Here is a 17526-nt window from a genome sequence, read left to right as displayed (position 1 = left end):
CCTAAGGAGACCTCGCTAGCGACGCTGTGCAGCCACCCTGCTCCGGCTAGGCGAGGTCAACGTGAGACACTCGGCGGCGGATGGAAGCGCTCAAGCATCCACCACACCTCCTGCCGCAGGCGCCAGCGAGCCGCCCAGCCGCCGGCCCTGCGGACCCAACGCGCGTGCGCGGGGCCAGAGGGTACGCCCTCGCGAGCGCGCGGTGAGCGGGGCGCGTCACCGGGCGGGCGAGCGCGCGCGCGCGCGGCCGCGGAGCTCGGGCGCGCCGCGAGTCGGCGTCGGCGTCCGTGCGCGCTGCGGGCCGAGGCTGTGTGGGCAGAGGCGACGAGCGAGGCGGCGGCGCCCCAGAGCCGAGGGGACGCGCGGGCGTCGCGCAGCGGGAGCGGACGCTTCGGAATAGACGCGGGGTCCCGGAGGGAGAGCTCGGCTTCACCGCTGCGCGCCTGGCGGGCGCCGGCAGCTTCCCGGGCCCGGAGCGGCCGCCGCCCCGGGAGACGCACGGTGACACGGGCCTAAGGCGCCGCGGGCCGCGGGCGTCCGAGCCGCTCGGACCGGTGCGACCCGGTGCTGGGCGGGGACGAGCGCCGGGGCAGGTGCAGCCTCCGGGGGTCCGCGAGCGAGGTGCCCACCGCGCCGCTCGGCCCGTCCCGGCTCGCAGCGGCCGCGCGCCCCCCTCCGGGGCCGGAGCCCGGTCGGCGCCCCGCCTTCTCCGGGGAGCGCCCGGCGGGAGCGGCCCGGACCCCGGGCTCGCGCGGGAGGACGACGCGCCACAAACTTTGCCTTTTTTATTGTTTCTAGCCCTTTGAGTGCAAGGGGGCTCTGTTGGGCTGGAAAAAATGTCCTTCTTCAATTTCCGTAAGATCTTCAAGTTGGGGAGCGAGAAGAAGAAGAAACAGTACGAACACGTGAAGAGGGACCTGAACCCCGAAGAGTTTTGGGAGATTATCGGAGAACTGGGCGACGGAGCCTTTGGGAAAGTGTATAAGGTAAGAGGGAGAAAACGGGAAGTTGGTTTAGGAGATGAAACGCCCGCCTGTCCCGAGTGGCACGAGGACTTCACCCCCACAGCCCTTCCCGTGTGTTGCCCGCTCCTTGGCTTTGTATGTTGAACCTTCAGCTCAGCATCCAAGCACTGGCTTGGGAGGTAGTGACTACCGTGGGGCCGGATGCAGTTTCGGTAGTGAGGGTTCTGCAGTCCACCCTGTCAAACTTCCGAAAGAAATGAGTGCAATTTAATGGGAGGAGCGGGCGGTTGTGGCCTTCAAGTCTTAACGTCGGAAACTCGTTAGCTTTTCCTGTGCTAATGTTTGCTCACTAATGGCGTTTGCATGTGTGCACGAAAACAGGTAACTTTTTGGAGATGGGGACATCTATCTATAGTTCAAATAAAAGGAGCAAAAGATGATTGCCAACTTGGAGTTTTGTTCTTGAGTTGATTGCTTGGCCACATGGGATGGAATTTCTGACAAAATTTCCAGAAGAAGATCTGCATCTCATCCTAGTTTTGAAATATGATAAGGATTGGCTAGTAGAAGACAGTACCGGTGCTCAAGGAACCAAGAAACTACATGAGTATTTATTTCAATAAAGGTTCGATGTTTCCACACAGAGGTGTGGATGTTAACTGTTCACACTGTCCTTGGAAGTACATGAATGATGTCATTGGACTATTTACTTCCTGAAGGGTGAGGTTTTTGTGAGCCACAGTTTAGGGGAAGGACCCACAGGTTGCCTAGAAGTGAAAACATAAATTCAAGACTTCATAGCACACTTGTAATACGGGCCTTGAATACAGTCTGTCAAAATCCCAGTCGTTTTTTTATCCAGTCTGAAAGACACACTTTAACTGCTCTGTGTTTCCAGAACATCTTGTTCACATGGTTACTGTAGCACTTGTCACATATTAGAACTGACACCCTTATGTTTATATAATAAAATTAAGGCCCGAAGTTTCACATCTGAATCCCTTCCTCAGTACATGCATTTCCTCACGTATTTGTTGAAATGAAAGAGTGTTACCTTCAGTTGAATGCTATTGGATGTCGGCATATAGTATGGCTTCAGCAAATGCTTACTGTATAAGATGTGTGGTAGGAAAATCTTTCTGGGGGAGACTTGTTTAGTACTGACCATCATAGTCATGACCAAAATAACCACCGCTTTCAACTTCGATATACTTAGTTGTAAAGCCATAGGTTTCCTTAAATGTTTCTTCATCCGTGTCTTAATGTCCTGTGAGTATGCAGTTACTGAAGAAAGGCAAGGATTAACTCACAGGGGACCTGGAATCTCATAGTGAGGTGGTCGGTGATCAGGAACAGTTTTCATGGTGTGAAGACCAGCATAGGATCAAGAGCATGGGCTTCTGTCAGAGTTTTTCTTAAATAGCTCCCCACCCAGTAGTCTGACCTTGGGCAAGGTACCTATTTATTCAGTGACTGAGTCCCCTCATTAGAAGGCCTACTCAGTTTCTGCAGTATAAATATGTAGAAAGCATAAGGGGTTCAGTAAATGGTACAAATGCCTGTTATTGCCAGTAGAGGCTGTAGAAGCAAAATACAGGATGGGAGAGGGAAAAGGGACCCAAAAGTTACTGACTTGGTGTCTAGGGCAGATGAACAATTTTACTCTGCAGAAGGTGATGTATAATCCTATTGCGGTTAGTTGAAATTTCCTAAAAATTTTGAGACACTGTGTAGCTCAACAGTACCAAGGGTCTAGCATAATTGCTGGGCGCTTAGAGATTGCTTTACAATGGTATTGACTAACACAAATCTTTGTATCTGTTTTTGAGCAGTCAGGCAGGAAGTTTTGTTTTGAACAAAAATTTACATTTCAGCGTATCTGACTTTTTGGCCTTATTTTTCCTTTTCCAAAAATTGTTTATTTTCCAGAATTCTCTGGAAGGTGTAAATTTACGTGAGGGAAACTAGACTTGTTTTTGTGTGGTGGATGCTACCATACCTTAATATTTTTGGTAGTGTGCAGTAGACAACTATTTTCAAACTTGATTCCGGCTTCCATTTGCTTATAGAAATTGATGACTACTAAAAGGTTAAATTGTAGCTAGGCAATTGTGTTGTGTACTTAGCTTCAAAACCAGCTTCCCATTATATAGCTGCACTCCCAGGTCAGATCTGTACGGCTCTCACAGTTACTTGCATGCTTGAAAAAAATCACCACTGTTTTCTCTTTACTGTAGTGTGGTTAAATATAAACGAGGATGTGTAATATCCTTCATTTAATCAAAAACAAAAAGATAACGTAAAACTCTGTATTGAGTAGCAAGTCTAGAAACTATTCTATTAAAGTAGTTGAAAGTCTTGGCTGTGTGCTGTGTCTCAACCCACAGGCCTATGCCTTTTAGAAAGTAGTGAAATGTATCATTCTTATATGTGTGTTTAGCTGATAATAAAATAAGTTTACATTGACAACATCTGGGTCAAGGAATTCTGTTGCACCTCAAACTCTCAATTTAGTTTGTAAGTGTTGGAGCATTATAAAAATAGAATCATATTAAGTGTATGCTGTGTCTTTCAGAATCGTTATTGTTTGTTTGTTATATGACCTTGGTTATTATCTGTCACTGTGGTTAGCTCATTTTCATTGTTGCGCAGTGTCTGTTACAGGGTTCTACTGCACTCCTGTGACATTTACTGCTAGTAGGCATGGTGGTTGTTTCTGAGTTTTGACACTGACATAAAACACTAGGATACTGCACTAAGACTTAATCTAGGAGTGGCATGACTGTGTTTCTGGATAAGTATGACTTTCATTTTACCAGATGCTGTCAAACTAAGTAAACTATTTTACATTCTTGCTGGCTGTGTAAAGATGTCTTTGATCTTCATTCTTGTCAGTATTTGGTATTTTTAGCATTGTTGACCATCTGAGTATTAATAAGTGCTTTTTATGTTTGTTGTAGTTTAAATTTTTTTGTATTCCATTCTTTTGTTCATTTTCTTATTAATACCACTTTGCATCTAAATGTAGTATACACATTTGTTGTATATGCCAAATATGTCCGTGTATATCATTTTAACCATTTTCTGGTTATGGTAAATACCTTCTCATTCTGTGCCTTATCTTTCTATTGTAATTATAGTCTCTTTGCTGAGAGACTTCTTCAAGTCAGAAGAGTACAATTTTTCAGTCTTTTCTTTTCAAGCTAATGTTCGTTTTAAGGCACTCTTTCCTAAACCAGTATTATGAAGATATTCTACTTTATCTTCCAAAGCTTTAGCGCTTCACCTGTAACAAGTCCATGGCTTGCATAGACTAAGTTTCTGTGTGTGGATGGCGTTAGGTAGGGATCCAGTCCTGTGTGCTGTGACCTCCTGCTAATTGGGATCTCTCCCTTAAGGACCGACTGCTCTGAAGTGTTTCTCTACTTTAAAACTGTCTTTCTGCAGCTTTTAATTTATCAGTCTCTTCCTATCTCACTATCCCACTATCTTAATTAGAAAAGCATTAAAGTTGGTATTAGGGTATGACAGCCCTTTATTCTTTTCAAGTCTCTAGTATATTCCTGGCCCTTCACACTTCATGTTTGTTTTAGAAATACCTTGATTGAAGTTCAAAACAAACAACAAAAGAAAAAGCCAACAAAAACCCCACATACCATTGTACTGTTTTTGATGTTATTGAGTTTATGCGTCAGTGTTGAGAAAATTGTCATGTCTTGCTGTATTTTAATCTCTATCCTCAGAAATGGGGTCTATTTTTTTCTTGGATTTCTTGGAAGCACAAACAACTTACAAGCATCCTTGTGTTTGGATTTCTTTCTTGATTTTGTGTAAAACCTTTAGTAGCCTTCTGAGAAAGAATCTATAGGAAGTATATTTTTAGACCTTGCCTGAATAACTTCTTTTTATAATGTTGTGAGTAGCATGTGGAATTCCATTTCAAAACACAGGTTTTCCTAAAATTTTTAAGAATGAGAATTTTTCTGATTTTATTCCATTTATTTCTTTTGGCTTCAAGTGTTGATGCTGAAAACCTGATGTCAGTTTGTTTCCTGATTCCTTGTGATCCTTTTCTCTTCATAGCTTCAAGGATTTACTTTCTTTTTATGATGATGTGAGACAAATATGTGCTCTTCCCCCCCCACCCCCCCACTTCCCACCCGTCTTGCTGGACTTAGTCCTTCCAGTGCACGGCTCACATGCTTGACATCTGTGGCATTTTCCTATATTATTTATTTGGCAGTTTCTGCCCCTGCCTCAATAGCTTCTCTCTGGGTTTTAGATTCACTGTCTCTAAATTCAGTGGCTACTTAACTATCCTTCTTGAGTTCTCTGGATCCTGTGACACACCTGGCCACTCTTTCCTGTGTAAAGCTTTCTGTTGGCTTTTATTTTCCTGTTCCATGTTTACTTTCCTGGATCCTTTGCTAGCTCATATTTTATTTATTTATTTATTTATTTATTTATTTATTTATTTGCTAGTTCATATTAAGTGTTGAGTTTTTTAGGATTTGGGAGTGTCATCCCCCCCTCCAAACTCCCCTTCTCCCTCTGTACCCTGGGTGGTCTGGAACTCCCTATGCTGATGAGGCTGGCTTTGAATTTATAGCAACCCTCTGCTTCTGCCTCCTGAGTATTGGGATTAGACATGCTGTCACTCTTAGATTCCTTTTCTCCTTTGATTATGAGAACCTATTTTGTCCCATGCTCTAATTACCACTTAAATGTAGTTTATGTCTGCTCAGATATTGCTCTCTAGATTTGAATTCACACATCCAGCTGTCCATAAGCAGTGTCTTGGCTTTTTTTTTTTTTTTTTAAACAGGTCTTGCTGTATATCTCTGGTTGGCCTTGAACTGTCAACGTAGCCTAGGCTCCTTAGCTCCTAAATGCTGGAATTACAGGCTTGGTGATGTAATTTTTTGTGGCTGACAGTAATTTAGAATTGAGTTGACATTTACCTTGAACAAATCCAGAACATGAATTCCATATTGTTAGCCCCTAGTTTATTCCTGTGGTCTGTTTAGTATTTACTTACCATCTGGAGCTACCGTTTGCTTAGGCCTACATGTTTTCTGTTAAGATGGGGGTCTTGTGTATTTAGCACAATATGCTTTGAGTTCTACTTCTTCCCCCAGATTCTGGGATTACTGACATAGTGGGCCATTCCTGGCTTTCTAGAGGTTATTATTTTTAATTTCGTTTTTCGACTAGCTTACAAAGTAGGTTTCCCAGTGGCATTTCACACATGCCTAGTTTTGCTTTGCCCTCCCTCCCTTTGCTTGTTCTTGCTCCCCATCTTCCTAAACTGCTAACTCTTACTCCCATTTCCCTTCCACTTTAGCAACTTGTTATTTACCTAACACCAAACTGTGTGTGTGTGTTTATGTGTGTGAACATGCACCTTCTTTCATTTGTGTTGGATGTGTATCTGGGAATGGATTTCTTGTTTATAAGTACTTCTGTGAATTTGCACTTCCACCAGGAGGATACCAGAAGTATTTTGGTAAATTTCTGATTACTATAACCTATTGAGTATAAAGAATAGAGTATTATTTGGTTTATGATCCTGGAGTTAGTATCATCTAAGAGCTTGGCACAACATCTGCTTAACGTCTGGTGAGAGCTTTTATGGCAAGAAACATCATATGGAGACAGTAAATGTGTCAAGATTTCCCTAATAGCCTAACTATTTTTTCCAGTAATCTATTAACCCATCAGTGGACTCTGCTTATTGAAGCAGTTTCTGACTACAAAGTGTGTGCAAGGGAACAACAACAACTACTTCTCCTCCTCCTCCTCCTAAGATTTATTTATGAGTACACTGTAGCTGACACACCAGAAGAGGGCATCCGATATCATTACAGATGGTTGTTGGGAATTGAACTCAGAACCTCTGGAAGAGGTTTGAACACAGAACCTCTATGCTCCCAATCACTGAGCCATCTCTCCAGCTCACAGGGGAACTTCTTGATTATGACAGATTTGAAGCTTGACTGTGGCGGAGCCCTCATGATCCCGGTGCTTCCTTAAGTCACATCTCCAGATATCATTAATGTGTGAATTTGGGAATTAAATTTCCTGTATATGAATTTTAACTCGGACAATAAAGTGCTTGTAAGGACCAGAGTTCAATCTCTTGAGCACCTGTGTAGGCATCAGTTTTTTGCAACCTATTTTTAATAAGGATTCAACCTCTCCTCTAGCCTTCCACCCAGCAGAGGTAGTAGAAGAGAAAAGGATATGGGGGAAGTGGACCTGTTCAGCAGTAATTCTTTGGGGGCGAGCTTGATCTTCTTTGGCAGCAGTTTAGTCCTGTGGCAAACACCAAATGTGACTCAGCAGCTGCAGACCACCTCTAGGCAGACAGACACCACACAGGAACCAGCAGCTACAGTCCAGATCTTTCTGCAGGCAGATACCAGGCAGGAACACCAACCAGCCTGAGGTGAGGCTGTGGAAGTGACAAACTGCTGCAGGAGCCTCATGAGCAGTTCTTGGGTAAGTTTCTCTCTGGCATCACCACTAGTGGAGATCAACAGTGCTATGTAAGGTGAACTAGTACTTGTGTGTCATTAGTGAAGAACAGCAAGAGTAGCAAACCAAGCCAATGCCCAGTGCTCATCTCCCACTCTCTGTGGGGTCACATTTATACTTATTCATTAAGGGTTCTTTCATGTGTTTGCTGTATCAGAACAGCTTTCACCTGTGTCTGCTTCCGGAAAACATCCTTTCCCATGTCTGCTTTAGCAAGACATCCTTTTACCTGTGCGCCCCAGCAAAACATCACTTGACATAACTGACTTTCCAAAGAAACTAGAAGTTTCCACTGCATACCTGTGTCAGACAGCTGGGACACTTGTGATCCCAGAGCTGGAAAGGTGCAGGTAGATAAATCCTTCAACAGCTGTCTTAGCTTATTCGTGATTTCCAGACCCGGGAGAGCCCCTGTCTCAAAAGATGAGCACCTGAGGAACTGCAGTGAGGGTATCTACTGTGTGTGTGTTTGTGTGCGTGCTCGTGCTCGAGCACTCTCACGTACAAGTTTATTTAAGTGTACACACACACAGAGTGCTTTTACCCAGCAATTTTCTAAGTCAGTAAGAGAAACAGTTCTTTTGCCAAGGTCCACAGCTGCTTGGATGTAAGATGCTGCTACTACTATATAAATGTTGCTTTTTCATTGTAAGAATCATAGTTTTTAATGGATGATACTAATCTAACGTGCTAAATTTATTTTTCCTAAAACTAGATTTTAGAAGGTTTTAAGTAAATAATTAATCTCAAGATTATGAAAAGAAGAATGTCAGAAACAAGACAATGTACTTTGTACCCCTCCATTTTCTTGTTAGCGTTGTGTTTTCTATGTGGCTATAATTACTTAGTTCACATACAAGGAGTAAAACAGTATTTAGCCTTTCTTCTTTTAATCTACAATATAAGTTGACTTTGCCAATTTATCAGTATTTCCTCACATTTTCCTATAAATTAGTGCTGGGATATTAGTAGGAGTGCTTTCTATGGGAAGTTATTTGGATTAGTACTCCCTCTCTCATCCTTCCTTCTTCCCCCATCTGTTTTCTTCTCTTCGTCTGGCCTCACTAGTACCCCCTTTCTTCCCATCTCGTCTCCTCCTCTCCCTCCCACCTTCTCTCTATATCCCTATCTCTCTCTCTCTCTCTCTCTCTCTCTCTCTCTCTCTCTATATATATATATATATATATATATATATATATATATATGCATGCTTGAAAATTGTGGGCTTTTAGAGGTAATATATATGTCTATATTAACATACTGTATGGAATGTGCAATGTGTATAGATTAGTTAAAGGTGAAATTTTGTTTCTTATTTGAGCACATGAAAGACAACTATTGGGGCTGGAGAGATGGCTCAGCGGTTAAGAGCACTGACTGCTCTTCTAGAGGTCCTGAGTTCAATTCCCAGCAACCACATGGTGGCTCACAACCATCTGTGATGGGATCTGATGCTCTCTTCTGGTGTCTGTGAAAACAGCTGCAGTGTACTCATATAAATCTAATAAATAAATCTTTAAAAAAAAAAAGAAGAAAGACAACTATCTTTTTTTATGAGTTAGTTTGATCATATAACCAAGCTGTAATATAAATCTTTATTCATGGCATATGAAAGAATAGCGTGATAAATCTTGGGAGAACCTGTTAGAGCCTTATCCTGCCGCTGTGGTCTCCAGGAAGTCTCCACGGGTTTTCTGTTCATCTGTATCAGTTGCATTCAGCCTGTGTGTAAAAAATCTCTTGTATGTGGTATGGATGCATCACCTGCCAATAAAAAAGCCCATGGCCTATGGCTTAGGCAGAAAATAGAGATGGGACATCTGGGAAGAGAAAGAATTCTGGGAATGAGCCAGGTGGCAGATTGAGTTGGGAAAATGTAATGAGGTGTATGCGTATTACCCGAGCTCAGGTAACCAGTCACGTGGCAGACTGTAAGTTAAAATACAGGGGTTATCTTTAGTTATGATATAGTCAAAGAAGAGCCTAGCTATATGGCCAAGGTATTTGTAAATATATTTTGAGTTTGAGTCTTATCTCTGGGAACATAGGACTGGGAGGAAGAACTGGGACTTAACTTCTACAGAAGTTTACTATGAAAATACTGTAGAATGGTTATACAGATTATTTACATTTTTAAATGATTTTTTTTTTCCCCTTTGGGACTCTTGTAAAGTAGTACAGGCTGGTCTTGAACTTGGAGCTCATGTGTTTTAACCTCCTAAGTGCTGTGGTTATAGTTATGTACTATAATGCCCAGCTTTTTCCTATTGTTTCACTGTAGTAGGATATATATAGTATTTATCATCTTTACCTCTCTACTTTTACCTATTGGATCTGGAATATTTCTTTCCAGGGGGGGCGTTGTGTAACAATAGACTTTGAGACAGAATCTTGCTATGTAGCCCAGTCTGGTATGGCTCTTACCCTATATATCTGGCTGTTCTTGACCTTTCAGTTCTTCTTGCTAACCCTTCCTAATGCTGGGATTACTGGCATGTATCACTGTGTCTGGTATACCTTGACTGTTCTTTATATGTACTCTTCAGTGGGCCTAAATATGACAAAAATGTTCACCACTCCTACCTGGCTACCTAGCTCTTCACTTTGTAAAACAAAAATTCTTACTGTTTAAAGACAATAACTTTTATTCTTTCTCCAGCCCTCAGCAGCCATTATGATTTTGATTGCTTTAATTACATCATATAGTATATATAATTTTGTGATTGGCGTCTTTTACTTGCCTTGTTTTTAGTTAGGTTCAGTCATTTCAGAATTTCTACTATTTTATTTTTTTTTGCCAAGTAGTGATCGTGCATGCCTTGAATCCAGGTACTAAGGAGAAAGAGGCAGGCAGATCTCTAAATTGAAGGCCTGCTTAATCTTTCAATTGATAATTTCAGGACAGCTAGGGCTATATAGAGGAATACTGTTTTGAAAACAAACAAACAAAATTCCCAAAATAAACAACATAACAAAAATTCATTTCCACTTTTGAAAATCTAAATAATATTCCTCTGCATATATTCATCTATTTGATTTAGCCAATTCTTTGTGGATTGGATTTTGGGTCATTTCTACATTTTAGCTATTGTAAATAATGCTTCTATGAAGAAAAGTGTATGCTTACCTTCTTGAAACTTGTGGGAGTGTTGGACCAGTTATTATTTTATTTTAGCTTTTTGAAAAGCTGCTATGCTGATTCTTTTTTATTTAAGATTTATTTATTTATTATATATGAGTACACTGTAGCTGTCTTCAGACACACCAGAAGAGGGCATCAGATCTCATTACAGATGGTTGTGAGCCTCCATGTGGGTGCTGGGAATTGAACTCAGGGCCTCTGGAAGAGCAGTCAGTGCTTTAAACCACTGAGGCATCTCTCCCTGCTATGCTGATTCTTACAGTCAGCTGTATAATTTTACACTCTCCCAGATGTGTACAGTCGTTCAGCCTTCTCCACATTTTTTTCTTCCAATATTGTTCCTTTTAAGAGTTAGCCACTCTAATGAGTGAGGTAGTATTTGTTGTAGTTTCTCTGCATTTTTCCAATTAGTGGTGCTCAGCGTGTACCATATACTTATTGGCTTTTCCCATATCTTTTTTGAAGGAATCTTGTGTCTTTTGCTTATTTATCATACATATATTATATCTATGTACACATGGTGTATGTATTTGGATGCACACGACTTCATGTGAGTGTATAAGTGTGAGTGTAGGCCAGAAGTCTGTGTTTGGTGTCTCTTCAGTAGCTTTCCACCATACTTTGTAAGAAATGGTGTCTCATTGAACCCTGCTGCTTGCTTACTGATTTGTCTAGATCAGCAGGTTTCAATCTGTAGGTTGTGATCCCTTAGGCTTGTGTTGACTGATTCTTTCACAGGGGTTGCCTAACACCATCAGAAAACACAGATATTTACAGTCTGATTCAAAGTGTAGCAAAATTACAGTTACGAAGGATCAAAAAAATTTTTTTATGGTTGGGGGTCAACATAACATGAAGAACAATGTTAAAGGGTGGCAGCATTAGGAAGTTTGGGAACTTCTGGTCTCGATTTAGATTTTCTGTCCTGAAATTCCCTGGGGTCTCCTCTGTCTGCCCCCAGCACTGCTTCTATATGGGTGCTGGGATCTGAACTCAGGTCCTCATGCTTGTATGGCAAGCACTTTACTGACTGAGCCTTTCCTCAGTTCTTCTTTGCTCATTCTGAATTATGTTTTAATTTTAAACAATTTATTTTAATCATGTTTGTGGGGTATGTGCATAAAAGTACAGATATCCCTGGTGTTGAATCACTTGAACTGTTGTGAGCTGCCTGAATCATGTGGATACTGAACTTGTGTTCTTTGTAAGAACAGTATGTGTTCTTAACTGCTGAGCAGTTAGTGTCACAGCCAAGGAGTAATTTTCAAATATTAAGTATTTCATCTCATGTATTCTTAGAAAACAATTACATTTTACTTATTTTTTTTGTGTGTGTGTTCTTAAAAACAGTTGCATTTTACCTTATTTTGTGTGTGTGTGTGTGTGTGTGTGTGCTCGAGTGTGCACTATGAGACATGTGGAGGTCAGAAGACTGCTCTCAGGAATAGTCTTTTTCTACTTTATAGGTCCAGGGGATCAACTCTGGTCTTGGCAGCAGGGACTTTTATATGTTGAATCGTCTCCTTGGCCCCCCTTAATGTATTCTCAGTTTTATAGTTTTAGGTGTTCCTTTAGATTTTTTAAAGGTTTGAAATTTGTATGTGATACTGGATAAGGTACCAACCTGTTTCTTTTGCCCATGGATACTAATTTTCCTAGCATGATTTATAGAAACAGCTGCCTGTTCTTTCCCCATCTGTTACACCCTTGTTGAAGATCATGACCACACATGCCAGGCTTTTCTCTGAGATTCCATTAATCGCTCTGTCTTCATACCCATGCCTATTTTGATTACTGTAGCTTTGTAGTAAGTAATAATAAGGAATTACTTGTTTTTCTTTTATAAGATTGTTTTGGCTATTTAGAGTTATTTGAAATTCCATATTTTAGGATAGCCTTTTTTATTTCTGAAAAAAACCTTGAGATTTTGATAGAGTTTATATCAAATGTATAGCAATCTGTCAACAATATCAACATGTATTTAATCCATGAGCATACATTGTTTCCATGTTTTTTAATGTATTTTTTTCAGTAGTGTTTGGTTGTTTTCACTTGTATAGCTTTTTTGTCTTCTTGATTAATTTTGAGATTTTTTTTTACAGTGCAGTTGTAAATGCAACTAAGAGTCTTTTATAAGCATTTTTTAAAAAAGATTTATCATTTAACCACTGAGCCATCTCTCCAGCCTGCAACAAAGAGTCTTAAATGTTGAAAGCATTTATTTTTCTTAAATTAATTCTAGAAGGTAGCATACCTTTATTTTATTTTTAAATAAATATCTTGCTATCCTTGATGTCTCAGTTTTCCATATTTTATCTCTCAGTGTTGCCTTTACTATGTTCAGGTGGCTCAGAGTCGGCAATCTGTGAAGTACTCAGGACAGTGATGTAATCTGAGAGTTGGTAGACATTTTAAGTGTCCTTATGCTCAGGACAGTTGGGGTCTAAGCACTTGTTGGATAGTGGAAAAAAAGTACCCTTTGCCTTTGAACCCCCAGAATCAGAATGGCCAAATTAACAGAATCAGTGTTAGGGATTGAGTTTCATCTTTGTCTTTCAATTTTTTTTTCAATTTATTTTATATTTATCATGTTTGGGGTTTCTCTTTAGATTCACACCTTCATGGGGCTGGAATCAGCTTGATTTTCTTTGTAGAGCATTTAAATTTCTCTCTCTCTCTCTCTCTCTCTCTCTCTCTCTCTCTCTTTTAGGTGTTTTAAATTTTCAGCTGAGATTCTTATTAAAATTTGCTTGTTATAAAAAATATTAAGTAGTCTCAGGAAATGTAGAACTGTAGAAATAAAATAGGATTTAAAAATTTCTCACCACCCAGGAAATGCAACTACTGTAAAAAAAGTAGTGTACAAGAGTCTAATTTTTACCCTCCTTGATTTAGAACATAAAATCAGTACAGAGAACTCAGGTGAATTATGTTTTCCCACAGTTCTCTATTTATGTAAAGTAGCCATACTATATTGTTAAGTTACGTAAATATAGATATAATGACTTTAGACGTGGTTGATCCTTGAAACCTTTTATCAAGAGAAGCCATATTTTAAATTAATTTTTACTACTTGTTATCCTGTTCTTTTATTAATATTTGTTTAGTTACTTCATTAAGTCTTTTATGTAGGGCTAATAGAGCATGTATTTAGTATCTTCAAGGCTGTGGGTTCAATCCCAAACTCTGTATTAAATAAGACAAGACACAACTAACTAAAAATACCTTAAGCTTCAGATTACGACTTCCGTGCATTGGTAGACAGCTCACCAGCTCACAGGCTGCATAGCAGTGAACATGGTGCGGGGCCTGACTTCTGACTTCTGCTGTTTCTCTTATTTGAATTCTCAATATAGACATATGTGTAAAAAGTGGGGTCTTGGGGGTTTGTTTGTTGAGATGACATCACTATACAGCTCTGTCTGTTCTAGAACTCTATGTAGACCAGGCTTGCCTTGAAATCAGAGAAAATGCTCCTGTATTTTCCTTCGAAGTGCCAGGATTAAGGGCGTGCACACCATGCCCAGCTTGTAAAGAGTAGGATCTGAACATGCATTTATTTACTCATTCGGTACTTGTTAGTAGTTTTCACATGTGGTCTTAGCAGAAGGGACAAGAAGTGACTGTTAGTAGTTTTTAAAAATTACATATTTTTTAAAGGTAATAATGCAGTTTTGATAACACAATAACACATAATATTAAAACATAAAACCTAATCAGTATTTTAAGGTCTGATTCCTAACCTTTAAAAAAAAGTGATCTTGAGTTGGGTGAACCCCAAGATTAGACACTTCTTACAAAGCCTGGTACCCAAGTTTGAATCCTGAGACCTACATGCTAGGAGAGACCTCCATATGTACACATGGTAATATTCACTGTTAACACACACAAAGTATTTAAGATGTAATTAAAAAGTAAAACAACTATAACAACAGCAAGCCCAGATCTTGGCTCCTACTACTTACTCAAACCTTTAATTTGGAAACATTGGAAATAAGAAATTATTCAGCTACAGGAGAGGAAAATAGAAAACAGCAAAATGGACTAAGGAAAAGAAAGGAAGAACTAAAAACCTAAAGGATGTAAGCTGTTGGAACTGAACCTGTACTTTAGAATCCTGACTGGGTCTGAGAATCAAGTTGATCTAAGATGTATTATTAGGAGAAAAGCATACAAACTTCACACAGGTTTTTCATACATACCTCCTAAAGGAACCAGGGCCCAGTGATAACATTAACCCAGTGTTAACATACATAAGCTTCAGGTTTTAGGTTGTCAGCTGCAGCTGAGGGAAGCTGGACAATGATGTACAATTACAAAGACAGTGGTTTTTGTTTTTTGTTATTTTAAACAAGGTCTGCCTGTATGTGATTCTCTGGGTTATGGCTTCTGTTAAAAACATTCTATTAAGAATAAAATGGGACTAGAGAGATGGCTTTAGTGGTTAATATTGCTTACTGTTCTTATTAGATGATCCAGGTTCAGTTCCCATATAATGGGATCAGCATCCATATAATGGCTCTTAACCTGTACCTTCAGCTCCAGGGAATCCAGTGTCCTCTTCTGACCTCCATGCGTTCCTGCACACGAGTGCATACAAATTTATAGAAGCACACACATAAAAACAGTACTTTTTAAAAAATTAAAAGAAAAGAAAAAGATGTTTCCTTTGGTGTACAGAGAAAAGGCATCTTTCTTGCTTGCCTTAAATACTGAAAACTCTGTTTTCAGGAATGGGGATGGTGAGAATTTTTTGTGTGATATTTTTCAAGGCCTATAGTTGAAAGTAACCCTTGTGATGTATTTGGAGTACTTTTAGAAAATAATAATTAATGTGAAAATCTGAAACATCTGGACTTAATCCTGTCACTACTTCTTGCTAAGCTGTGTACCCAAGGAAGCCTGTGAACTAGTGTCTTAGTTTGAGTTTCCATTTCTGTGAAGGGACGCCATGACTTGGCAGCTCTCAGTAAGAACATTTAACTGGGGCTGGCTTACAGTGCAGAAGTATAGTCCAGTATTGTCATGGGGGTGGGGGAAGCATGGCAGCATGTAGGCAGATGGGAGTGCTGAAAAAGGGAGAAGCAATGCTGGGTCTGACTTGAGCATTTGAAACCTTAAAGCACATCCTAGTGACAAACTTCATCCTAATAATTCTGCTCCCTGTGAGCCTATGGGGGACATTCTCTTTCACACCTATTTGTTTATTCTTCTTCGAAGTAGGGGTAATAAAATATCATGGAGTTGTTTTAAGGATGAAATTCTACTATTAATAGCTAATACGTTTGAATTCTTAATATATATGTAAGATATTATATTAAATGCCTATATTATATATAGTTAGTGTATATTAACTTAGTTCTCAAAAACTGTGAAGTGTAGGTAAAATTCACTGATGAGGAAACTAAACATTTGCTATAAGCAACATAGCTTAAAAGTGGCAGCTGCAGAATCTGAGCCCCTAAAGCCACTGGGGCTGTGTGTGCTGTCCTCTTCCTTGTAAAGCTTGGAAGCACTTAGCTCTAACTCTGCAGAGAAAGTGGGATTTTTTTTTTTTTTTTTTTTTTTTTTTTTTTTTTGAGGCAGGATCTTGTTTTGTAGCTCTGGCTGGCTTGGAATTCTGTGTAGACCAAATTGGCCTCAAACTAATGTTGATTCTTCTATCTCTATCTATCTCTGCCTCCCAAATGCTAGAATTGCAGGTGAGCGCTACCTCACCCAGTCTGCATGATTAATATTTATGCTTAAGTTACCTTTTAAAAATAGTGTGTAAGAGAATGAGAAACCAAAGGCTGGGAGAAACTGTTTGTAGAAAACATGAGGTAAAAGTTAGAAAACTCTAAAACTCAATAATTAGAAATTAAGCAAAACAAAATAAAATATGAGCAGCTACCTTACCGAAGAGAATATACAGAGAACAAATAAACACCAAAAAGATGTCCCACATATGTCTGTTGTGAATTATAATTTGAAATACACCCAAGAGACTTGGAAATCACATGGAAAGCGTTGGGATGTGGAGCAGTATCTTTACTTGTAGGGACACAAAATGTCACAGCCACTTTGGAATTCAATGTGTCCGTTTCCTAAGCGACTATAGTTTGTTACACATTTGTTAGCACCAAGACTGAGCATTAATGTGTGCTGTGCACAAAACCATAGTGGCATGTTAATGTAGGCTGACTGGCCGCCTCATGTACCAGCCTGGTGTAGACTGGGGTGGGGTGGGGTGAGGCGGGGTGGGGTGCTGGCTGCTGCTTGGTGTTGATGAGAACCTAAACAGTTTCTTTTTAAAGAAAACATTAAAATATAAAAGCAAGCATTTAAAGTGTGACAGACATTTCTGATACTTTATTTTTTAGGCCCAGAATAAAGAGACCAATGTTTTGGCTGCTGCAAAGGTGATTGACACCAAATCTGAAGAAGAACTTGAAGATTATATGGTTGAGATTGACATATTAGCATCTTGTGATCACCCGAACATAGTCAAGCTTCTAGATGCCTTCTACTATGAGAACAATCTTTGGGTATGTAGCTTTCATTCCTCTACACAGAAGCCAGATGAGTGGGTTGTCCGAAAGAGGTTGTGGAAGCTCATTCTGTGTGTTACCTCTTCTATTTAGTTATATGTATTGATTGAAGGTTGATCTGCCAGTGAGAGTTATTAGCAAGTTTCAGTGGATGTTTAGCTTTAGATTTCAAATCATAGCATTTTATTATAAGTATTGGACACTGGATCTAGGTGGGAGAGCTTGGTCAAGAATATTAACATTTCCAGAATGTCTGTTATGTAATTTTAATTTAAGTACTTTAAATATTTTTGGAGAGATTTTTTTCTTCTCTCTTTCTCTTTTTGAGACATGTTTCTCTGTGTGTATCCTG

General features: G+C 39.9%; 1 protein-coding gene across 1 annotated transcript in view; it reads left to right on the top strand.

Annotated features, from left to right (window-relative positions):
• The first annotated feature begins 318 nt into the window (after positions 1–318).
• The window catches only part of SLK (STE20 like kinase), a 49292-nt gene continuing 32084 nt past the window's right edge, over positions 319–17526 (top strand). The window contains exons 1-2 of the mRNA XM_080912029.1: positions 319–986; positions 17007–17171. Coding sequence (XP_080768155.1) covers positions 837–986; positions 17007–17171 — 315 coding nt within the window. The 5' untranslated portion in view covers positions 319–836. The remainder of the gene's footprint in view (positions 987–17006; positions 17172–17526) is intronic.

The sequence above is a fragment of the Micromys minutus genome (genome assembly GCF_963924665.1).
Source record: "Micromys minutus genome assembly, chromosome: 2".
In the NCBI taxonomy this organism is placed as follows: domain Eukaryota; kingdom Metazoa; phylum Chordata; class Mammalia; order Rodentia; family Muridae; genus Micromys; species Micromys minutus.
This window is presented reverse-complemented; position numbering and strand designations above follow the sequence as displayed.